The 25,461-nt window shown below is 41.2% G+C and overlaps 1 protein-coding gene across 3 annotated transcripts in view; it reads right to left on the minus strand.

Moving 5' to 3' along the window:
• The window catches only part of ctnnd2b (catenin (cadherin-associated protein), delta 2b), a gene marked incomplete at both ends in the record, with an annotated part of 96,391 nt that extends 73,194 nt beyond the window's left edge, over positions 1 to 23,197 (minus strand). For all 3 annotated transcript variants that reach the window (XM_083889326.1, XM_083889325.1, XM_083889324.1), the window contains 2 exons: positions 9,942 to 10,054; positions 23,063 to 23,197. In XM_083889326.1, the coding sequence (XP_083745452.1) occupies positions 9,942 to 10,054; positions 23,063 to 23,197 (248 nt within the window). The remainder of the gene's footprint in view (positions 1 to 9,941; positions 10,055 to 23,062) is intronic.
• Between the last annotated feature and the right edge of the window lie 2,264 nt (positions 23,198 to 25,461).

Below are 25,461 nucleotides of genomic sequence, written 5' to 3' on the forward strand. Positions count from 1 at the left end.
TGCGATAGGACCACTCTATGTGAGCTTTAAACGAAAAGAGCAGCACTACAAATAACCAGCGTAGCTGTGAACTGTAAGCGTTACTTTAGAGACTCATTTTAACAATCATAAATAATAATATAATAATAATAATAATAATAAACATGACGATATGCGTCTTTTTCCGGTCATTCGCCATGGAAACGTGTCATGCATTAACATCTAAGGTTGGACCCCCCAAAAAATCTCCTGCGTCCCATCTATGGGTCCCGACCCAGTGTTTGGGAATCCCACTGCATTAGAGCATTACTGTCTGTGTATATGGCCCCGCCCTGACACTTAAACCCCAGTGTTTATCACAATTGTTACAGCCTTGGTCGCAGTGAACCGTATTTTGTTATCCTCTCTCTTTTTCTCCTTGACTTACGATTGACGAGCCAAAGCCGTGGCCATCTACTCTCTTACTAACTGGAGATCAATTCAATTTGATGCCTTTGGAATTGGCACACACACACAACACACACACACACACACACACACACACACACACACACACACACACACACACACACACACACACACACACACACACACACACACACACACACACACACACACACACACACACACACACACACACACACACACACACACACGATCCAGAGCCATATGCCAGGTCTCCTTATCAGCATCGATCTGCTCCAGCCAAACCACTTTAGTGGATGGCAAACACCCAGCGTTAAATTAAGGGAAACATCGCCTTGTGGCCCAAAAAAAAGAGAAAGTCGTACGATACCTCTTTGCCGTCGTGCGACCGACTCCAGAGGTGTGTGCTTAGCTTTTCACTCTGTCACGCTGCATTTAAGGGACTGCGTTAATTAATTCTTGCCGTCAGCACTTCTTCTTCTTCTTCTCACAAACTGGTAAAAGTTTGGATGAATTTGGCGGGAAGTCCCGTGATGTCAAATGAAGTTATCATGGATTTTATGGGTCATGACGTGGATAAGACAACTGCAGCCAGTGGTGAACTGCTGTTAGAGCACACTCTGCAGCATCTTTAAGATGAAGAAATGTGTCTCAAACTCTCAAATTCATTTAGCATCGTACGTGTTTATATATCAAAACAAACACTTTTCCTTTTTGAAATATCATTCATTGCAATGATGTGCAGAAAGTGTACTTAATTATTCAAACAACTCTACAGCTTAAATTAGCAGAAATGTGACAAAAACACTGTATGAGCTGCTCTGCAGTGCATTTCCTCAGTCTACACACACACACACACACACACACACACACACACACACACACACACACACACACACACACACACACACACACACACACACACACACACAAAGCCATGTTGACAGACAGTCTGTGGTATGAGGTTTATGAAAAGTGTCTGGTTTTTTACGAGTGATTCATCCTCCCTCTGTGTTTGTTTGGTTATTTGCAGCGCGGCAGGTTAAAAGGGATTTTACATGATAATGCCTCAACCTTCTTCCTCCTCCTACTCCTTCTTCTTCTTGCCTCCTGGCTCATCATGTTATTCCCCCCACTCCCCACCTCCCTCCCTCCCTCCCTACACACACACACACACACACACCACACACTCCATTTCCGTTTTCTGTCCTCTCTTCAACCTTCTGTTCCTCTTATTCTTTTACGTTCCTCCCCCAAGGTTTATGGCACGTTTCCATGATACAGCTCTTGCTCTGCTCGCTTTGGCATCGGCCAAATCAGTCGCTTTTCCATTCACCTCAACGCGAGCAGAGTCATCGCGAAACCGCAGCGGCACAAACACTCAAACGAGTGCAGGGCTCGGCGAGTAAATGTGAGGGCCGAGGGCCAATTTGCATGAAAGCGATTAAACGTCATATCTTCATCAGACAAAGTGCCTTAAAAACATCTTCTAGGGGTGTGCCAAAATTGCGATTCTCTTTTACTACGATTCAGAATCGATATAAAATATATTTTTTTATATATAAAGAGTAGTGCTGGGCACGTTAATGGCGCACGAATGTCATGTTTACGTGCCGCGGCACCGGAGTCTGGGCACCGTTTACCAGTTAGCTCCGTTAGCTCCTTTAGCACCGTTAGCGCTTCTACAGTCGAACTGGAGCGGTCTGTTTATTAAAGGAAAAGAGCAGCGCTACAAATATCCAGCATACCTGTGTACTGCGTATGTGTGCCTCTGTTTTTAAAGTTTAGCGTTACTTTAGAGACTCATTTTAACAATGGGGACATAAATGACGTCACGCGCACCTTTTTTACGCTAACGAGCGTTAACGTTGACACCATTAACATGCCCGGCACTAATAAAGACGCACTTTTATGTTTGGAACTTGTGCTATATGTGATTCTGTCATTCTGTCTTGCAAAGCAGACTGGAGTTGATCATTTAAGCATAAACCATTATGAATCAAATCGTTTTGAAAAAAAAAAGGAATCGATTCGAATCGTGAGATAGTAAGAGAGTCCGACCCCTAACGTCTTCAGCCACAAACAAAAACCCACGTTTTCCGCCTTAAACAAACAATAACGCGGACGTCGTCTTTAATCAGCAGCTTGAGGCGTGCTATCTGTACTCACACTGTTAATATTTATTTGTGCATCATTTGAATTGTATGAAATACTCCTTCTTCTTCTTCTTTGTCTCCTGCAGCGTTTTTCTGATTCTGTTGTTTCCTTTGTGCCGTTCTAACAACAACATTTTCTGCTACTATAAGTCAAGTTGTCTATTCCAACTCTGAATCACCCTCATTCTTTGTCTGTTAGTTTTAAAATGTTAAATCAATGGCATTACACAGTAAAAAACAACAACAATAAATTAAATTCACCTAATAAAATCACAATTGGAGCCTGAACGAATTAAATAAAATGAAGTGGCAATTCTTGTTCCAGGTCATTTGGATTAAACAGAAATTTTAATCTGAGGTAAGTTGTATTGTCATGTAAATCAGCCGCCATGATGCCCCTGAGAGTCTGAGCGCCTCGCTGTTCATTCGGTCACCGACAGAAGGACAAAACTATCCTAACCATCCCCAATTCATCCAATAACATTAAAACTCTGCTTCATTATTGAAATTAAAAATAAATATATATGAAGTCCACGCTCGAAACACAAATCACAGTGGGTGAAATTGCAGTTTTATTTCCACAAGTGATTCAGTTTCTATGTTTCATAATCTGTTAATCTGTGGATTATATCGTTGTTTGATCCATAAAATGTCCGGAAATGTTGGAAAACGTTGATCGGTGTTTCCCAAAACTGAAAATATGATGACGTTCATTCAGTTTCAGTGATATCTTTGTTACATGGAACAAGAAAAGATTCATTCAATTTGAAAATATTCACATTCAAGAAGCTGAAAGAATCAAAAAACTTTGAGCGCAGTGAGTGGGTGGGAGTCCCGCCATCTGGAGGTTCACCACTAGATGTCACTAAATCATGCACACACTAGAACCTTAATAGGTCAAGTAAAGTCTAAGCCCATGGTTCTCAAACTGTGGTACCACCAGTGGTGCGCAAGTTTCCTCTTGTGGTACAAATCGTAGTAAAAATCAGAATTACTCACCAACTCTTTTATATCAAGGTATTTGATCGCGGTGGAGCTGAGGAATCTTGACCTTTCTGAGTGCGTCGTAAATGCATTTCTAGCTCCGTCTTAATCTAATGTCACTATACCAGTGTGTGAGGAAGAGGAGGATGATGAGAGAGCAAATTATCCTATTGCGAATACATCTGAAAAGTCCATACGAGTAAAAACTAAGAACCACACGGTGGTGCAGTGAGTCTAACTGGCAGCTCACTGCCCTGATAAAGCCTCTGGTAATGGGCTCTCGCTGGGCTCGCATGACGGGGTCGCCCTTTCCCCGCCAGACGATAGGCGGTAGGCCATATCTGCCGGGTGCATTACACACACACACACACACAGTAAACTCAGCAGCCAGACATGCATACACACACACACACACACACACACACACACACAGCCGATTAGTGGACAAATGTCACAGATATGCAGAGCCAAAAAGAGGCGGACGGACACGCAGCCGTCACCGTGAGAGGAGGACGTTCCTCTGGCAGCAGAGTGAAACCACAGGTACTCAATCTGTTTAAATATCAGTGGGAACATGGAAACAGAACAACAAGGACGGGGCAAAGACACTGTTTTGGTGCGTCAGATATCACAAACTGAAGCATCTACTGATAACAACATTAGTCTGAGAAATTTGTGCCGAGTCATTTCAAAGACACAATTAATTACTACAACAAAGAAGAAACAAAACAGCCCCAAACATGACTCTGAGCTAAAAAGCTTTTGCTGATTTTTGGACTGTACCAGATTTTACATTTCTATCAGTCCGATCCGTCTGATCCAGTCATTTTGACTTGTACGGATGGGAACCCAATACCGATATCCATCCCTTAACTTACTGAACTTTACCTAAATGGTCTTTTTCATTCTTAAAACACAGCAATGTTTCAAGAAATGACATTTCTCTAAGTGCTGTAGTACATATGCCAGGCCTTTATGTGGCGCTGTAACACTGCCACACAAATACGCCAACACAGGAATGGCGCGTGCATATACATTTTATGCGCCGCGTACTAGAGCTGAAACAATTAATCAATTATTACTAAATTAATCGTCAACTATTTTGATAATCGATAAATCGGTTTGAAGCTTTTAAAACAACATTTCTGATTTTTTTAGCTTCTTAAATGAAGCTAACCCTAACAAAACAAGACATTCGAGAACAGCGTCATTTCCAGGTTTGACAAAAAGTGATCAACGTTTTTTAGTTGTTTTCTGACATTTTATGGATGAAAAACGATTTATCGAGAAAATAATCGACAGATTAATCGATTACGAAAATAATCGTTAGTTGCATCTCTAGCGCGTATGCACTCCAAACAAACGAACAAGACAAGGATGACAAGGCAAGATGGCGACAGGTGGTGTTTTTTAGATGTTTTCGCGCTGGTTCCGGGCAGATAAAAAAAAAGCCAGATTCTCCTAAACTCGTACTCTCTGTAGAAGGGTTTCACGATTTCCCTGCACATTTCTCATGACACACATGATTGAAACGGTTAGCTGGTCATCGACAGTGGTGTCAGAAACCGAGGAATCATTCGTTCGCGTTAAGTGCAGCCGCCAGGATCAACGATCTAATATTAGTTTGTTATCTGTGATCTCGGCTGTGTGTTCAGTGACGGAGACAAAGTTTATCACACACAGTTTTTTTTCTCTTCACAGACATAATTGTTTCAATTTGACTTGCAAAGCAACACACACACACACACACACACACAAACACACACACACAAACACACACACACACTCTTGTACTTGCTGCATACTGAGGACTGGGTTGCTGACAAAGTGAGGACCAGCATTTCCACTTTATAAATCAACACAATTACAAATATCTACTTCATGAATGACATCTATAAAGAACTACTGGTTGCAGTACCATGAAATGTCTGCAGGTGGAGCCTCAGAGCAAAAACGGCTGTAAAACTTTTTCGATGTTTTCTTTTTTTGTGTAATTTTTGGTCCAAAATTTGTCGTCATACTATACTATGTCAACCAAAATTTAAAAAAATCTTTGACAAAAAATGTTTTGTCCAAAATTTGACAAAAAAAATTTGGTCCAAAATTTAACTAAAACATTTTGGTCCAAAATTTAACTAAAACATTTTGGTCCAAAATTTAACTAAAACATTTTGGTCCAAAATTGGACAAAAACGTCATACTATATGATCGTCCAAAATTTAACAAAATCATTTTGGTCCAAAATTTAACTTAAACATTTTGGTCCAAAATTGGACAAAAACGTCATACTATACTATGTCGTCAAAAAATGTTCACTGGTCCTCAGTATGTCGCAAGTACAAGAACACACACACACACAGACACACACGCTAGAGAGAGGCAGGATTTGTGCTTTTTGAGGTGTTAAAGCAGCAGCATATGCCGTGGCAGACACTGTGACCTGTGGTGACTGATTAAGACTGGAAACAAAGGCAGAGCCGGAGAACTCATTAGCACCTCTGAAAGTCTTTATCTTCCATAACACAACAGGAGCGGCTTTCTGAACTCGCGGCCCCCCCCCACCGTCCACACAGCTGCAAGCAACGCTCATTCATAATTCACATTCTTCGTGCTCTAACCCGAGAGCTGTCATACAGAAATATTAAAAAGCCAAATTGAAACAGCTCGAAATGACGCGACAATTCTTACGATTCACATTTGCCTCTGATTCTGTTGTGTCGTCTTTTATGTGCAGACACTTTACCCCCCCCCCCCCTCGTCCGTCACGTGATTTTCTCAACTTTCCTCAGCTAGAAGTTATGAAAAGTCACCCTGAGCACAGTGACACACAGTCTTTATTATATCTGGCACAACCATCTGCCAAGGTTAAAACCCCACACACGGCGACTGCACTGTCCCTGGTCATGATGGTCATATTATATATAATGTCTGTCTGTGTGTGGAAACTGGAGCTACATCATGGAGAACGACGTGTCGGCCTGCAGATTTGTAGCTAGCGCGTGTGTGTGTGTCTATATATAGAGCTGCAAGTCATGATTATTTTCATAATTCATTAATTACGAATCATTATCTTGATTAATTGAGTTCTTGTTTTGGGCCAGAAAATGCTGAAACATTTTGATTTGTTTGTGTTTCCAGAAACCTCGAAATAATGTCTCAAAACAACAAAGTTTTAATGATTTATGTGTCAGATATGGAGCAAAGAAACTAGAAAATATTCACTCAAATTAAGCGTTTGATGTGATTGGTCTACACTTTTATTCTGCAATGTCAGACCAAAGATATAATATACTATGATATAATATAATTATATAAATTTAAAACAACACAACAAAAATGTTTGCTCCGTACTTGCTCTCTTGTTTGCTTCAACTGATGTATGCTGTAATATACCAATAAAAATAACTTAAATTCTTACATTATACAGCTTTTCACACATTACAGTGGCTAACAATTTAGCTATCAGCTCACAACTTTTGAAGAATATACTGTAACATAGGTGTTTATGAGCTCCTTTTATACATTTAGAAATGAGACTAGCTAGCTAGCTAGCATGATGCAGACCATATAGCGACGTTGTTGCTATATTTAGCGAGTATTCAGAGCCTTCTACTGAGTCTTTTTTTCAAAAAGTGACTAACGACAAAATGTAGAACATTTTTCTGGTGTCATTAGAGACTTTTGGAGGACAAAAACCCGAATTATGGCAAACCCTCCCATGGACAGCGAGCGCGATACGAGTAACCAGAGACAGCAGCTCAGAGCGAAAACTATTTTGCAGCTTGATTTACACCCACTGTTCAAATTAGGTGATCATCTAGCGACATTTAGGACAGCTAACAGCTACTTTACTTACTGAGGAGTTGGCAACACTGCTAGCAAGCTAGCGGGGGTCGTACCTATGTTCCCCGGGTCCTATGTTCCCTGTTTTTCCCAAAAAAGGTCCACTTTGTATGTGACAGGGGAACATAGGACCCTTTTTTTGAAAAAGGGTAGAGTTAGGATTAGGGTTAGAGAAAGGGTCCTATGTTCCCCGGTCACATACAAAGCGGGGAACATAGGACCCGGGGAACATAGATACGGACCCCAAGCTAGCTAGCACGATAGCAAGGTACACTGACTAATGCTGTGTTCACAACGAGATAGATAGATAGATAGATAGATAGATAGATAGATAGATAGATAGATAGATAGATAGATAGATAGATAGATAGATAGATAGATAGATAGATAGATAGATAGATAGATAGATAGATAGATAGATAGATAGACAGACAGACGGATGGATGGATAACTCAGTGAACATTGTTTGACAATTCTACAGCCATAAAATCAAACTAAATCCAGATGGCCTGATCATCACGATGGCCATAAGAGAGTTAAACAATAAACCCAACACTTCATGCATTAAACCACATCCCAGCATATTTCCCTCTGTGGACTCATTTCTGCTGGACCATTTGTCCATTTACCTCCTAGTCAAAGGCGTTGGACGGCTCACAGAAAGCGAGAGACGGCAGAGTGATCTGCTCCTCACCGAACCGTAAAAGCATCAAATCGAGTTAGCAAAGATGGCAGAGCCTTTGTTCCATCTGTGCGCAGACGGGAAATGAAGTCAAACATGTTTTTTTGTTTTTTTTTCCTCCTTCTCAATCTCCCACGTTGCCGCTGATTTTAAATCGAGGCCCTGGTGTTGCAGAGCTGAAGCGCGGCTATAACGGCACGTGCTGGTTAATTAGACGTGTGGATGAATCGGGTTTGGAGCATCGTCCTGTTCTTTGTTGTTGAATGGAGAGTTACAGTCCGGGGCAGATGAGTAATTAGTTTGAGCTGAGATGGAATCCCCACTTGCTCCAAAAGGTGATGGATTGTATGTGTCTATTTATGTGTGAATGAGGGGTGGGTGTGGGGGTGAGGCGGAGGCTTTAATCGTGTTACATTGTCCTGAGAGGGAGGCTAAGTGCATTAGCACAACACTTTGAGCAGTGCTGTTCTCACATTGACACTGGCGGCGAATGAGTAGAATGTGCTCTTTGGGCCTCAGAGCGCAGACGAGGCTCGGGTCCAAACTCAATCAGCGGGCAGATAATGTGACGGTCCCTTCACATTGTGTACAGTTTTCACGGGAAACAAATGGGGGCCCCGAGTAGAATAATAGACTCCTGTGACAGCTGCACACTGTTGACTTCTTTGTGTGAAGCGATTAAAGTTTTAATTGACAGGAAATTGCACGTTGTGTTTGAAAAATGTACGAATGAGTTCACACAATTTTCCCTTTATGTTCCAAAAGCACTCACACAGGCATCATAGAAGCTTCAAGGACTTAAAGCAGAACTATTCAGGATTTTTATCCTCATTTAGGCAACAATCTTCTATTTAAATCACTGTATCGGACTGTTATGAATGTAAACTGTCAAATCTGATGCAGCCTTAGCCTTGAGCCCCACACTGGAGGATTTTCAACTCTGACCACAGGCACAAACTTTGAAACCGATCTTTCAATGTTTTAATCCTGAGAAAGCACAGAGAAGATGATCCAGTCAAGACACACTTTTGTGTCTAATCACGATTTCAGGGAGGCGATTCCAGGGTTTATTTAATTTTTTTTGATTTAACGTGATTTCAGAATGTAAACAACAGACACGGAGAAGGACTGTCGGCGAAAAAACAAAACAAAATCTGTGGTCATGGCTGAGAAGACGGAATCAACTTGGCTTGTACAAGTTCTGAACCAAAGTATGCAACATCTTTTTCCCCGATCAACTCGCTCTCATTGGTTATTGCGGGGTTCACGCCCCCTACCGAAATCTGGCCAATTATCCTCCAGTGTGGGGCGGGGCTTTAGAGACCTGAGAAAATACGCTAGATTAAAGAGAGTTGTCGGAATATAGAGCTGACATTAGCTAAAAAAAATTGTGCAGGGCACGTTAGCGGCGGTTAGCGGCGTCAGCGTTAACGCACATTAACGCATAGTGCGTTTCCGTGACTACTGACCGGGAAAAGACGCGTAGTAATGCTAAACGACGCTAAAGGAGCTAACTGGTAAGCGGTGTCTGGACTCCGGCGGCGTGGCACGTAAACATCACATGTTTTTTTTCCTGTCAGTCGTCATGGTCAAGTCGTTAACATGCCCAGCGTTATAAAAAAAAATCATAAGAAAACCAAAATATGACTATAGTATGAGTACAGTACGACTCTAGCAAGAAGCTAGTGTAGAAAGTATGGAGTAACCGGAGAAGGAACTCGAGCCGGTGCACCAGAGGAATGCAGGGACATTGTACCCTCGGTCTTCAACTGTGGTTTGAACCAGGTAGAGGTGAGATTTGGATCGAAATCAAGACGTGTTTCTGTAGAGTGACCAGCTGTGAGGCCGTAAAGTCTCACACACACACACACCTGATGCTCGTCATGCTTCCTGTCTCAGAGCCAAGCTTGCATCTCTCCAGTTGACTGGCAACAATCTGTCGTTCGGCTTCCAGTTCCCTGGTCAGACGTTCAAACTGCAACTCCTAGAGAGAAAGAGAGAGAGAGAGAGAGAGAGAGAGAGAGAGAGAGTGTGTGTCAAAACAATCTGTCCATTTATTTACTGTCACATTTACGGTCATCCTCATCATTATTTTGGCTCCATCGTCGGAAACACATTTTTTAATCGTTGCTTAATGGAGTCTGCAGTCTGTGGTGGTAAAACAGAGGCACAGGCAGCCGCGGGTCTGACAGATATTCACTGAGAGGAGTTTGATACGTCGCAGAACTGAGGCGGCAAAACCAAAGCCGTCGCAAATGTGACATTTGTTATTCTGCGAAAGGAAAAAGTCCAGGGGGGAGCAGATGAAGAAGTCTGAGGGGAGAATTTGCTTTTTTTTTTTGTGTGTGTGTGTGTGTCAGCGTCACATGAAAGCAGTCGTCTAATTCTCGCCTGACAAATCAAATCACACTGAAGCTGTGTGGAATCTGCGTTCCCGCCTTGCCGTGCTACGCTAACATGGTGCTGGATACAGTGGAAGTGGAAGATGGGTGGAAAAGTTTTCATCACACGTCTGTCGCTGTATTAGCACCCCACTAAACCCCCGTCGTCACACTGTAAGCCACACTTGTATAACAAATCTAACTGCAATGTTGGCAGAAATCAGGTCATTTAGAGTGTTAGCTTTTAGTTTCAGGCACAAAAAACAACTGGTTCAGGCTTTGGAAAAGATTGCGGGGTTTTTCGCGTAATGAATATACGTCACCTCCGTTGTGAACACAGCTTGCTACCGTGCTAGCTAGCTTGCTAGCAGTGTTGCCAACTCCTCAGTAAGGAAAGCAGATTTAGCCGTCCTAAAAGTTGCTAAATGATCACCTAATTTGAGCTTCAGTGGGATGGTGTGTGTGTGTAAATCAACAACATCTCGCCCATTAAAAAAAGCATACATTAACAAACTAGAGTGTCCTGATAAGAGCATTAAAACACGCTGTGACAGAGTAAAAACACAACAGGATGCCTCAACTGCGTTATCCTCCACATGAGAGTCACAGGGTTTTGTTGTTATTGTTGTTAGTAGGGCAACAACAAAAATAAATTAGCAAACATTACCGTGCTGGTCGAAGTGGACAGGTTTAAGGATTATCGTTTTATAATGTGCAATGTTACACAAACAGTGTAAAAAAAAAAACAAGTTGAGTTGACTTTACAGGAACAAAGCTACAAGGAAAAGGTACGAAATGCATTCAAGAAACCCCCCGTAATATTTAAACATGCACTCCACCAACTACTGCACAACTCAGCTGCTGTCTCCACATTGTAATAAATGCACTTTAGCCATCAACTCAGGAGAAAATTATGGAAATGCACTCACTTTCTTGCAATCATCAATAAAACATGGTTACGTTCTTTCTAAAAATATCATCGTAAATATTGTTTTCACAAATTACTGGTGGAATATTGTTGTACTAATTCAGAATTGAATCGTGAGTGTCCACAGCCTAAAGCCATTTATGATTTCCAAACATAAATTAAGAGAAACTGCTGCGTCACACAGTACAGTGGACACAACATTAAATGTATTCCGCTGTAAACGAGACACGAACTCACATTCATGCAAACACACTCGTGTGTTAATGCTGTTCCACAGTGAGAGGAACATGCACTCGTCCCTGTTTACACACCTCCAGCTCGACAGCGCATGGAAACGTGTTCACTGCAGAAAATAATATAAGCTGTTCTACGGCCTAAGAAATCACCTCTTTACTGTGTTTACTGGGCTGACCATAAATGATTCAGCAAATAAGAAAAAGACAAAAACAAAGAAAGAAAAAGAAAACTTCCTTCTTAAAACTTCAGGATTCAAGAGAACTGAGTACTGCCAGTGTAGACAATGAGATGGAACACGGAGCTCGATATAAAGGCGGTTAGAAAATAAATAAAATTTGAATAAAGGACAAAAAAAAATCACTAAAAACCCCTTTATAAATAAAAAAAACATATACATAATTGCACAGAGTGTGCGATCCTTTGATGTAAACACGTATCCGCGGTACCTCGCGACAAAGTAACGTCGCCATTTACATCTCAAAAGAAGACTGCGCACAAACCAAACCTCATTTTCTAGGGAAAAAACAAAGGAGTAAAAAAACAACCTACTTTTTAGGGCAAAATCACAGCAGAAGCAGAAGACGAAGAAGTTTTTTTTGTCCTTTACTTTTACTCCTGTGACGGACGCCGAGAGGCCACGAGAATATTGGATGTGAGGCTCCTCGGAAAAAAAACCAACTAAAAGCGATACCCCTCTTACCCACCCAGCCCCCCCTGCCTGCACCCCTGCCTCTCCAATCTCTGCTCCCTCCAATTCAAGGCTGACAGACAGACACCTGTTAGTGCAGATGGAGACGCACACACACACACACACACACCGTGATGGAATGTGCTCGGCCACAGATTGGCAGTGGGATTAAGGAGAGAAAACGTACAGGAATAAACAAACACACACATACCTTCACATGGACCATACTTCACACAAAAATCACAGGGTGTCCCCTTGTCCTTTCTCCAAACACTCATGCGTCCGGGGTCAGGACACAGCCAGCAAAACAGAGACACTGAGAGACTACAAGTGTCACTTGAGCTCCCCTCACTCTCTATGTCTTTTTCCTGAGTCCCTCCTCGGGGGCCATGAAACACACACACACACACACACACACACACACACACACACACACACACACACGCACACGCACACGCACACGCACACGCACACACACACAGACACAGACACAGACACACACACACACACACACACACACAGTGTGTTCACCGAGGCACAAAGGTCCCCATAGCAACGGAGCATTTCGAAGCCCCGTGGCATTATTTATGCAACGTTGCATCACAATGGGCCCTCCCACCGGCCGACCTTGCCCAAAAAAAAGCCTGCTGCTCACCAGTCACTCTCTGTCTCCTTTGCTCCGCCCCCCCCTCCCTCTCTCTCTCTGACCAGACCATCTGCAACCCCCCACCCCACCCCAACCCACCCCTCAATCCCTCCTTCATTCCCTCACATCATAGAAAAAAAGGATTAGAATAGAATAGAAAAGGGGGTGTGAGTGGGAGAGAACCTGTAAAACAGTGGACTAATACTTCATTCCCATTGATTTAAAAACTCCCCCCATTTCAACCTGGGTTTCTGACCAGTGAGAATGTGTTCAGTCAAATGGTTTTTATTTGGTTTGGTCTGGTTTGAACAGCATTGGTCCAGAAGAAAAAAAAAAGTGGTGGCACTGTGGTAGACAATATTTTTTAAAAGTAGTCTGCAAAATGTATTTATTTATTTAGTTAGCTAGCTAGCTAGCTAGTTGTTAGTTAGTGTTTATTGGCAGTCGGAAAAGTTCATGTGTCTATAAAAGCTACAAATTCTTTTAAAAGTAGTCTATAAAAGTTATTTGATTATGTACTTAGTTAATTAGCTAGCTAGTTAGCTAGCTAGTTGGTCAGTTGGTTAGTTTTTATTGGCAGTCGGAAAAGTGTCAATAAAAACTCGAAAATATTTTGAAAGTAGTCTATAAAAGTTATTTATGTATGTATTTAGTAAGTTAGCTAGTTAGCTAGCTAGCTAGTTGGTGAGTTAGTTAGTTTTTATCACCAGTCGTAAAAGGTAATGTGTTGATAAAAACTCCAAATTATTTTAAAAGTAGTCTACTAACTACTAGTACTACTAATACTACTAGTCAACTAACTAAATTTAGTTAGTTGGTTAGCTAGCAAGTGTTTATTAGCAGTTGGAAAAGTAAGTCTGTATTTATTTATGTAGTTAGTTAATGTTTTTGTCAGTTGGAAAAATAAGTATACAAAAGTTTGTCATTCCCTTTTTTGTGTATTTATTTTTGGCATTTGTGTATTTTTTCAATTTTCAGTGTAATTTTACTTCTGAGTGTATCTTATATCTTGTATAATTTGAAATTTTTTCCTCAGAGTCATATTTGTATCAGTAACACTTCTCTTTCGTTTCACTGGATACTTGATTGAACAGAAATATAGTGGAATAACGACAACAAGAGATAGGAAAGTAAATAGAACTTTATTCTTCTCTTTGTCCAAACCTAGCATGTGAGTATAGAGAACGTTGTAGAGACTCAAAAACCCTTCAGGAAAAGTTGTACTTTTAATCCACATAAACATAATGGACTTGTCTTGATTTGCCCTTTGGTAGCAATCATGTAACCAGTGAGCTTCACAGCTCCACTAGCTTCTTAACAAGAAGTCTCATATTTAATTGTAGCACTTAACCACACGTCTAAAAGCCTTTATAAGTGTCATTCTGTGCTCATGTATAAACTTATCCAAACAAATATGTGGAGAAATGAAGCAGAAACTCAGATGACCCACGGTCACTTACCCACGTGCAATCTGAGTCAAATGTCAAAGCCATGGCTAACCCTAACCCTTGGCAGCAGAAACAGGTGAATAAAAAGCCTTTTCCTTTATCGTGAGCGCTCCGTCTGAATACCACTGAATGTCACTGTGAATACATGCTGCATGCAAAGATCCAGCCTCCAGTCATTTTCTTTATTCTAATTTGCATTGGCTCAGGTTACACCAGGATCACAGCACATGCTGGGTTTGCATGATTTCGTTTCCTTTGTGGGAGTAAAAAAAAGAACATGGAAAATGCAGTGTTTCTGAGTCATTTTCTGAGTCAAACCAGCAAACACTGTGAGGATTTTACTGATTATGTACGCATACGTGTGCATGAGCAGGTGGTTCAGCAAACCTATGGTTCAGTTTTAATTGCTGTTTCTGGGTCATGCTTTTTTCCATTCAATTAGGTTTATTTAGCTCCTTATGGAGAAGAAGAAAAACATGTTTTTTTCTTGTTAGGAAACATCCAGCGATGCAATCATAAATTAAGTCATATTAAGTATAATCACACTTTCAGTGCAGCTGCAGTCTTTAGTTTGTCTTAAGTGCTAAAAATGATATTGGCAATTTCCACATGACAATTTAAAGCAAACTATTTTAGTGAATGTACAATTCTGAATTATTATTCTGCTGAAGGAACAGCGCCTCCTACGGTTAGAAAACATCCCTAATGGAAGTGATGGTTTGTTTTAATCCGAGAGGACAGAGAAATCAAAAAAACAAACATGAACTGGGACAAAAACAAGAAAGCATTTGGCCGATTTAATCGATAATTAAAGAAAAAACTCCCAATAGATATGAGCAAAACATGCCTCAGTTTGGTTCTGTTGATGCAAACCTTCTGATATATTTGCTGTTTTTTGTTAGGGGTTATGTGAGAAGTAAAAGTAAAATGAAGTATCATATACTAACATGTACTAACACTAATGGAAAAGCAAAAAAGAAACCGAGTTGAGTCGATCTACAACTGTACAGGGGATCGTATTTTATGTTAAATCCTTCCTAAATAAACAAAACTTAAAGGTGCCATATGTAAGAATGTGGCCAAAAAAAGTTACTACATTCAAATTCGAAACACAGAGGTCTTTAAGGTTTCGTTTTCTGACGTAACGCAACCCGTGGCTGCTCGGCAGCTGAGACTCTACTGACTGCAATGATTGGTAGACAGCGGTAGGTGGCGCCATATGACGCCAAAACATAAACATGATTTGCAGTCTGCAAAATATATTTTTTTAATGTAAATATGTTGTCTGTACTGTTGTTGTTGGTGAGTTCAGTTTGTTATATGAACATTATTCCTGAGTCTCTGTGACATATAAGGAGGATTTTATGGCCAGTTGCTTTAGATTTATTACATAATGCACCTTTAACCCACATTTTAAAGAATTAAATGAATGACAGGTTTATTGGCATGGACGTGTGAGTGTAACGTAGCCCGAGAAGCAATAAAGTTACAAACGACAGCAGTTAACTACGATGACTTAATGAGCACCAAGTGCTTGTCAACTGATTGCATTACCAAAGACCGGGGCTCCATTTTGAGCCTATTTATGGAGACGGGGGGGGGGCGCGGAGATGGACAGTGAGTTAGTGCGCAGCCACAAGCGAAACAGGAACAGGCTGGTCCTTGAAAACACCATTAAAGCAATTAGTAAAGTAAAATGAAAGAGCGCAGGACAGTGGTGGGCTGCGTGGGCCGCAGAGTCGGTGTGAATCTGTCTCTGCTGTAAAGGAGCCTAATTGTGCCCTGTGGTGTTCGCTTGGCATTTAGTTGTTTTAGAAAGGAGAGGATGTCCAATGAGGAAAAATGTCGAGGCGGCAAAGACCCGAGCGAAAAAATCTTTGAGGCTGGAAAAATGATTAAGTACGTGAAGTCAGAAAAGAAGTCGTCCTGGAGGCAGAGAAGGAAAGCAAGCCTGCATGAGAGGAGGTGAGGTGAAATAAGATAAAGACCGAGACAACACCGGGAGACAGATTCCAGGAGATTTAGTGCTCTGCAGATACCAAAACTACTTAAATGTTCATCCCAAACCACAGCCATTTGTCTTCTTTTATTTATTCGTCTGCAGCCGGAGATGTTTCACTCCGCTCCTCACCAGCGTCAGTGATTTCCAGCCTCCGGACGAAACCGAGCCGAGGTCGGTTTTTAGCACAGGAGCAGACACGGCACGTTATGATCGAATGTAAAACAGACCCATTGTGCTGCAAGAGCGGGGGGGACGACGACGATTCAGTCAGCAATAATGCAGTTTATACAAACTGCAGGGCAATAAGAAAGAAAATAGACAACTCAAGGACGTTTATTGCTCAAAGCCATAATGAGTTTTAGAGGGAGTTTTGCTCGGTTTTTACAGATTACTTCAAACACCTGTTTTTTATTGCCTGTCGCTAACTCCCTATCTTCCTACCAACTACATACCTACCTTCCTCCCTACCTCCCAACCACCCTACCTACCTACTACCTAACTCCCTACCTTCCTCCCTACCAACCTACTTACACTCTTAGAAATAAGGGTTCCAAAAGGGTTCTTCTACAAGGCTTCCTCCCTACCTACTGACCTACCTACCTACCTCCCTAACTACTTACCTCCCTACCTACTTACCTACCTGCCTCCCTACCTACTTACCTACCTAACTACTTACCTCCCTACCTACTTACCTACCTGCCTCCCTACCTACTTACCTACCTAACTACTTACCTCCCTACCTACTTACCTACCTGCCTCCCTACCTACTTACCTACCTGCCTCCCTACCTACTTACCTACCTGCCTCCCTACCTACTTACCTACCTACCTCCATACCTACTTACCTACCTCCCTACCTACTTACCTACCTTCCTACCTCCCTAACTACTTACTTCCTGCCTGCCTCCCTACCTACTTACCTACCTACCTACCTCCCTACCTACTTACCTACCCCCCTACCTACTTACCTACCTACTTACCTACCTACCTACCTACCTACCTACCTACCTACCTACCTACCTACTTACCTACCTAGGCAAGCGTACGTCTCATGACTGCAACTCCTAGAACGTTTGCGATATATAGAACATTTGAGTAGAAGCAGTCGAAGTTGGATGATTGGTTGGTTGGATGGATGGATGGTTGGATGGATGGATGGATGGATGGATGGCAGAAAGCATAGAGCTTTTGTGATTTGTGACGTCAGTTCTCAGTACAGTTAAACCTAAACGGTTGAATTATCAGTCAGATACCGAAAGTGAAAGTTATCTTGGAACAAGGGAAGCAGAAAGACGCACTCACTCGTTGAAAATATGAGAGAAAAAGAACGTTATGTCAGCGACTTCAGCCTAAACTGCTTTTCATTGGATTCATGTGTGTTGTCGGGCAGATTAGAGAGAAGATGTTTTCCTACTGCAGCGCCAATTAAGAGTGAACAGTTCCACAGAACCCTGAGATTCACGATGATGATCACGGCTAAAACGGCCCGTGTGAGAGTCTCTTCCCTGCTGGTCGACTTCTCCCTCTTTCCGCCGCACGTTTTCCCTGCCTCGTTTTCATCATTTTCAATCCTCTCAGCTGTCTTGAAAGCGCTGTCATGTTTTTTTCCTCCTCTCTGATGAGGCGGTGAGAGCAGCAGCTCTTCTTTGACAGTCCATATGTTTCACCAGCGCTGAGGCTTTTAAGAGAACAGCGGGGAGGCAGCGTTTGCCAGGCTGATGAAAATGAGGGTTGAAGCAGTGGTGATGAGTGTTTTCCCCAGGTTGGAAGTAGAAACAAGACCACATGGATAGTCACTCTCTCTGAAGTACTCAAGCTGTGGTGCATGTGCCACCACTGGTACGCTAGCTTCCACTGGTATATACTGTTCTACTGTGCATATAACCAGGTAACGTGAACGGGGTGGAGCTGAGGAATCGTGACCAGAGTGCGTAGAAATTTTGAGTCACATTAATCTTTACCTAATTATCACTATACCAGTGTGTGAAGTATATGAGGAAGAGGAGGATGATGAGAGATTAGGATTATTAGGTACAAATCTGCCTCCGTGTGAAAAGTCTGTTGCTGACATTGCTCGGCTGATTTACACCCCCGTATTTTCATTTTAATGTTGGTTCAAGAGCTCAACTGCAAACACAATTTGAATCTAATCATTAAAACATATTGGTTTTTATTTGTTTGAAAATACACTTTTTCAATGATGGAAATTTTGTTAGCTCCGACTTTTTTGCGTTTACGCTCCCTCACTTTTACTTTTAGCGACTGCCAATCGGGTGCAAATTACGGGGGTTGAGGTGCAATTTGGTCTATGAATTGTGTCGACCAGTGATTATGGTGGAGCATTTTGTACCAAGATCTATGGAATTAGATTTGTGTCAACACTTTTCCAGAAGCAACCAACACTTGATGAGCCATTCAAAAATATTGTGTTTTATGTGTTTGAACATTCACTTTTTTGTTTGCAATGATCGGAATTTTGTTTGCGTTTGCGCTTCCTGTTTTGTTCTTTGCGCTGTGTTTTTTTGTTTGTGATTCTGACAAATGGAAGGCCTTAGGAAGCTGCCTGCTGATTGGCTACTGAGTTTTGGAGCGACAGCTCAACGGTCAGGAAGTAGTCACGGGCTTGGAGTCGCTGTCCGTCTGGAACTCTGATAAAATACATTTATTTTGACGGATGTCGACGGGGAAATCTTGGGGAACGAGTTCCAACGCAAATGCAAACAAAATTCCGATTATTGCAAGCAAAAAAGTGAATCTTCAAACACATAAAATACAATATTTTTGAATGACTTGCTTCTAAAAAAGCGATTGACAGTCGCTAAAAGTAAAATGTTGAAAAACCCAATGCTCCGGTGTGTGTTTGTGTGGTTTTTCCGTGCATGCATCGTCTGACATGTTACCAGGCTGCAGGCGGAAAACAGCGACTCTGGTCTGTGCCACTTTCACTTTGTCTGTTGAGTAACAAGACAACTCCAGTGCCGGATTTATTTATTTTCTTTTAAATAGGTCACATCTCACATAGCAAGGAATTCCTCTAAGAACTGGGCCACAGTGGATGCATCTACATCACATGTTCAAAGAAGTTTGGGAACTGTTCTGCACCAAAGTCCAGATACTGTATAAAATACAGATTTTTAGTTCATGGAGCTACCTGGTCGACTGCTGCCCTGTTTGCTTAGTTTGTCATTGAGGTCCATCTAAACACATGATTTTAAACACATATAATCGCACAATAATACATTTTCAACTTCATGTGCCGGAGATACTGCAGACTTAAGCAGGCATAAGGTTTTGAGATGTGTACCAAAATAGTCGAGTGATGGCACCCTGCAGTTGGGTTAACAGGCATAATCATCCTGCAGTCCACTGATCTGTTGACACAGAATCATCACTTATGTGCCACGACAGGCAGAAATGATGCAGATTTTTCCTCGTAGCCTACGTCTTTTTGTCTGTTTGTGATAAACACCCACAATGCTGCTGTTTTTTTGTCTAATTTCTTCCTTGCGTCACTTACACTACATTGCGTTGGAATTAAATTACACATTATAATGTAAATAACTATGTAATTATGTATCATGCCCACGTGAGCACCTAGTCCCATCAGAGTGAATGTACAGCAGCTAAAACATTGATTTTCAACAAAGAAAAATAAGCCTCATTTCTGGGGGGAATTGGGAAAAATAACCTTGGCGAGCGAGTTTTAAACGAGGAAAAATGATCTAAATATGAAGGTTTAATAACCAATAAAAAATTCACTTTGTATTCTTTTTTTTGTTATATTCTCTGTCCTTTTAACTGCTGCAACATGTGAATTCCTTCAGTGTGGGATCAATACAGTCTCATCTAATCTAAAATTATGTATTTTTTTGGGCCTATTTTTTCACATTAGTGTCTGGAAGTGACTGCAGATTTACAAGCTGGAACTTTTAAATCCATTTCAGAATAGTTGGCTTCTTTCCAGACGGTGTGAACAAGGCTTTTGTTTTACGTGTCATTGATTGTGCCCTGAAAATATAAACAATAAAAGACAACCGAGAGAGACAGAGTATTCCACTGTTCACGCGTGTTTGCATAATGTTATATTTATACACGGTTGGCACGGCCCCCGGTGCCGAGGTGGTGGTGGTGCAGCCAACGCGGTGTTTGGTCAAAGAGCCCCCGTCCGTCCCCCAGTGGCAGATGTGTTGACGGCAGAGATGATGAACGACGCATTGACAAAAAGCTGACAGATGTGATGAATACGACGTCAAACGGCTAATCAATCTCGCGAGGGTAGAAGGAAATGGATGAAAAAACATCAGCGGGGGATTCTCCTGGTGTGAGTCAGCAGAGGCAAAAGACTCTGACTGGCAGCATGTACGTGTGTGTGTGTGTGTGTGTGTGTGTGTGTGTGTGTGTGTGTGTGTGTGTGTGTGTGTGTGTGTGTGTATCCTTTTCTTGGTCTCTCATGCCCGACCTTGTCTTTGTGAAAAAACAGACAGGCTTTGTGTGCGAGTGTGTGAGTTGGGGACCGTTTTCTGACTCAAACACTGACCTTGTCCGGACCAGTAGACCTCATGGAGACCAAAACCTGGTCCCAATGAGGCAGAACCTATTTAACCTAAGTTAAGGCGCGAAGAATTGTGGTTAGGTTAATCCTTCTGTTGCCGTCCTGTACTTCTCAATACCTTAACTTCTAGACCGTCTGTATATCTAGATATAAAGGGTGTAGCCCAGCTGGGATTGGCATCCTCCACAACCCTCATGTGGAGGATAAAGCGGCAGAAGATGGATGGATGGTTGGATACTGGAATGCATTCAGAGACTTAAATACTGAGAATTCTGAGAAAAAATGTCAGAATTCGGACTTTAATTTCAGAATTCTGAGATTAAAGTCAATATTTTGACTTAAAACTGAGAATTCTGAGGAAAAAAAGTCATATTTCTGACTTTAAATTCAGAATTCTGAGACAAAAGTCAATATTTTGACTTAAAACTGAGAATTCTGAGGAAAAAAGTCAGATTTCTGACTTTAAATTCAGAATTCTGAGACAAAAGTCAATCATTTGACTTTAAACTGAGAATTCTGAGAAAAAATGTCATCATTCTGACTTAAATCTGAGAATTCAGAGAAAAAAAAGACAGAATTCCGACTTAAATCTGAGAATTCAGAGGAAAAAAACAGAATTCTGATTTTAACCAGAGAATTCAGAGAAAAAATGTCAGAATTCTGTCTTTAATCTGAGAATTCAGAGGAAAAAAACAGAATTCTGATTTTAACCTGAGAATTCAGAGGGAAAAAAAGTCATAATTCTGACTTAAATCTGAGAATTCAGAGGAAAAAAAGTCAGAATTCCGACTTAAATCTGAGAATTCAGAGGAAAAAAAACTGAATTCTGATTTTAACCAGAGAATTCAGAGAAAAAATGTCAGAATTCTGTCTTTAATCTGAGAATTCAGAGGGGAAAAAAGGGTTGCAAAGGGGCAGAACATTTCTGGTAAATTTCCAGAAACTTTAAATGGATTTGGGATTTTTTTTTTTTTGGGACCGACTTGGAAAATAATAATAATAGCAGAAGAATAGACAATAACAGCTCGCAGAGGATGATGGGAGGAGGCGGAGTGAGTGAGTGAGTGAGTGAGTGAGTGAGTGAGTGAGTGAGTGAGTGAGTGAGTGAGTGAGTGAGTTGTGTAAATCGCTGACGCAAACGCTCCGTCCATTCTTCTCCTCTTTTGCTTTTCACTTTTTACACATTCTTCTCAGAAGGCCATTATCATGCCCTACATCCTCTATAAGTGTGTGTGTGTGTGTGTGTGTGTGTGTGTGTGTGTGTGTGTGTGTGTGTGTGTGTCCACGTCTTCATGACCTACTTGGACTAGAAATGCTCTTCCCACGCAGGGTTCTCTGTAACTCAGAGTGATGCCGTCGGTCTAAAACATGCATTATTTCTTCCTCTAACTCTCAGCGTGTTCACTGGTTATCTTTAGTTTCTGAGTTGTTTTCCCCCCTCACATCCCATAATATCAGCAACTCTCCCGTGAGATAAAAAAAAATCACAGTTTTCTCTTTTTAAAAACACGCAGTAAGAGGTTTACAAAACACAAACCTCAGTTTCCAGTCGCAGCATCACATGGTTTTCAGTTTGTGACCACCAGGCCACCAGGTGGCAGTACAAGCAGCAGACATTTAAGGGTTTGTAACATTTAAATTGGTAAAATACACTGAATATTTGAAACACAATTATATTTAGAAAAGTCACTTAAAAAACACTTTTGTCACTGTTTCAAACACACATAATAATAATAATTATTATAATATGATGTGAAGTGAAGGGTGATAATAAGTGTGTCATAAACAGAACATATTAACAATTTAAGAGTGTATTAACAGTGTATTGTGCAGCTTTATACTCACATTGTATCTCATTCATGAGGATACAGACTAAAAATATACAGATATTATTTATAAACGGTATCGCCCCAGCCTTGATTTATATCGATATCAAATGACATTAAAACGGGTATTGTGATAAGGTTTGTCCCCGTATCACCCCAGCCCTCGTGATGCATGATTTGTGAATCTTAGCAAAGCTCACACACACACACACACACACACACACACACACACACACACACACACACACACACACACACACACACACACACACACACAGTTCTGACCTGTTCTTTGACTGAAGCGAGGATCGCAGACGTGGTCTCAGACTCTGAGCCGTCTCCGTTGGAGGCGTTGAGGACGGGGCTCAACATGGCGGCAGCGCAGGCAGACGTGTCAGACGCCACCTCAGGCACTGGCATATCTCCTGGAAAACAAGGGAAATGCATGTTTATCATCTATTATCGTTACTGTCTTTGTCCACAAAACACACACAATATTAATTTAACTAACAACTTAAGAAGCTAAAGGCAAATCATTTGCGATGATCCAAAGTGATTCGTTTAGTTTTGGGGTTGATATTTGATTAAATCATTGATCGTTTTAGCTCTTAATGGAGATTTTTCTGGCAGATATTTCACCTCATCGTCCTCAAACTCATTGAGAAGTGAGTCAATGACACTTGGAACAGGTCCATATTGTGACTGAGGTTTCCTGCTCTTTCCTCTCTGACTCTGTGATGTTCAGGTCATGGGCAGCTGGAGCTTATCCCAGCATGCATTTGGCAAGTGTCACTGACAAGTCGGTCCCGGACAGGTGCACCGGTACTTTCTGTATCTAGGCCAGTCAGAATAAAAAAGCAAAGAGTCTCCTTATACACTCCTAGGTTCTGAGTCCACTGTGTATATAACGCTCCAGTCACTGTTAATGAGGGCACATGTCAGCCTGGTACATGTGGACATGATCCACTTTAGTGTCCTACCTGGACCTGGACCAGGACCTGGACCAGGACCAGGACCAGGCACAGTCAGCACACATCATCGTCCATATGTTCACACATTTCTGCAGGTTCATCATGACACCATGAATAGGTCTTAAAGAGCATCTAACGACGATCAGAGTTCCTGCACTGGATCATTTTTTGCAAAGCATTTTGCATTTGGTATCCTGTGTTTTTACAACTGTGGGATAAACTCAAAATTAGGGGTTGCAGAAATACCCATTAATTTGCATGCAGTTTCCAATCCCATGGAAAGTTTCTGGAAATTTACTAGAAATGTTCCGACCCTTTGCAACCCTAAATGTTAGGACTTTTTTTTAGGCCTTTGTTCCTCCAAAATCTCAGAGTAAAGTCAGAATTCAGATGTGTTCCCTCAAAATTCTCAGATTAAAATCATCCTCAAAATTCTCAGATTAAAGTCCGAATTCTTACTTCAATTTCCTCCAAATTCACAGATTAAAGTCTTAATTATGACTTTTTTCATCTGAATTCTCAGATTAAAATGAGAATTCCAATTATTTCCCTCAGCAATCTCAGATTAAAGTCAGATTTCTGACTTTTTTCCTCAAAATTCTCAGATTAAAGTCATAATTCTGCCTTCAAATTCTCAGATTAAAATCTAAATTCTGACTTTTTTCACTGAATTCTCAGATTATAATGAGAATTAAAAAAATTTCCATCAGCAATCTCAGATTTAAGTCTTTTTTGACTTTTTTCTCAGAATTCTGAAATTAAAGTTGAGACTTTGACTTTTTTTTTCCTCAGAAATCTCAGATCCCTGGAAGTATACCAGGGCCTTCAGGACCAGATTTTGGTCTCCATGAGGACTCGTGGTCCTGAAAGTACACACACACACACATGCTCGATGCCTTGTGTCATCCGTGTGTAGAAAGACACATGCTTCACGTGCCCTGTAATCCTGATGCTGCACAGAGCAACAGTCAGAAGAGAAGAGATTACTCCACTCCTGTTTGCTGCTAGGCAACACTCTGTGGTCACTGAAAGTGGCTAACATGGAAGACATCTCTGTGCTCGTTTGTCCTCCTTCTCTTTACTTTTCCTCCCCTCCTCACATTCTCTCCCCCTCTTCTCGCTGTCTTCACCTGCGTGGCTGCGTCTCTTCTTCACTTATTTGACCTATTTCGTTGCCGAAAATCTGGATTATCCCAAGGACAGATACAACACGAGAGTCAATCAAGGGGGCGGGGACAAAGTAAAATGCCTAAAACAAAAGAAACTAATTTTTGTAAATGTATGAATTTGTCTGTTGTTCAGATTAATTGTATATGGTAATCTGACTTGATTTACAGTTAAAGTTACATTTTATTCCTCTGTTTCGATACTGATTTATTTTTGTCACTGAATTTTCTGTTTTGTACAGAAGAGGATTATTGTTTTTGGAAGCTCTCATTAAAAGTCAGAAATTTTACCTTTTCCCCCCCAGAATTCCCAGATTAAAGTGAGGATTCGGACTTTTTTGCTCCACTCTGAATTCTCAGATTAAAGTAATAATTCAGACCCCCCCTCCCCCCACGGAATTCTCAGATTAGAGTGAAGATTCTGACCTTTTTCCCCCACTCAGAATTCCCAGATTAAAGTGAGTATTATGACTTTTTTTTTTTTTTCCTCAGAATTCTCAGATTACTCAGATACTCAGAATTCCTTTTTCTCAGAATTTTCTCAAGA

The sequence above is a fragment of the Microchirus variegatus genome (assembly GCF_963457635.1).
Source record: "Microchirus variegatus genome assembly, chromosome: 5".
NCBI classification, from domain to species: domain Eukaryota; kingdom Metazoa; phylum Chordata; class Actinopteri; order Pleuronectiformes; family Soleidae; genus Microchirus; species Microchirus variegatus.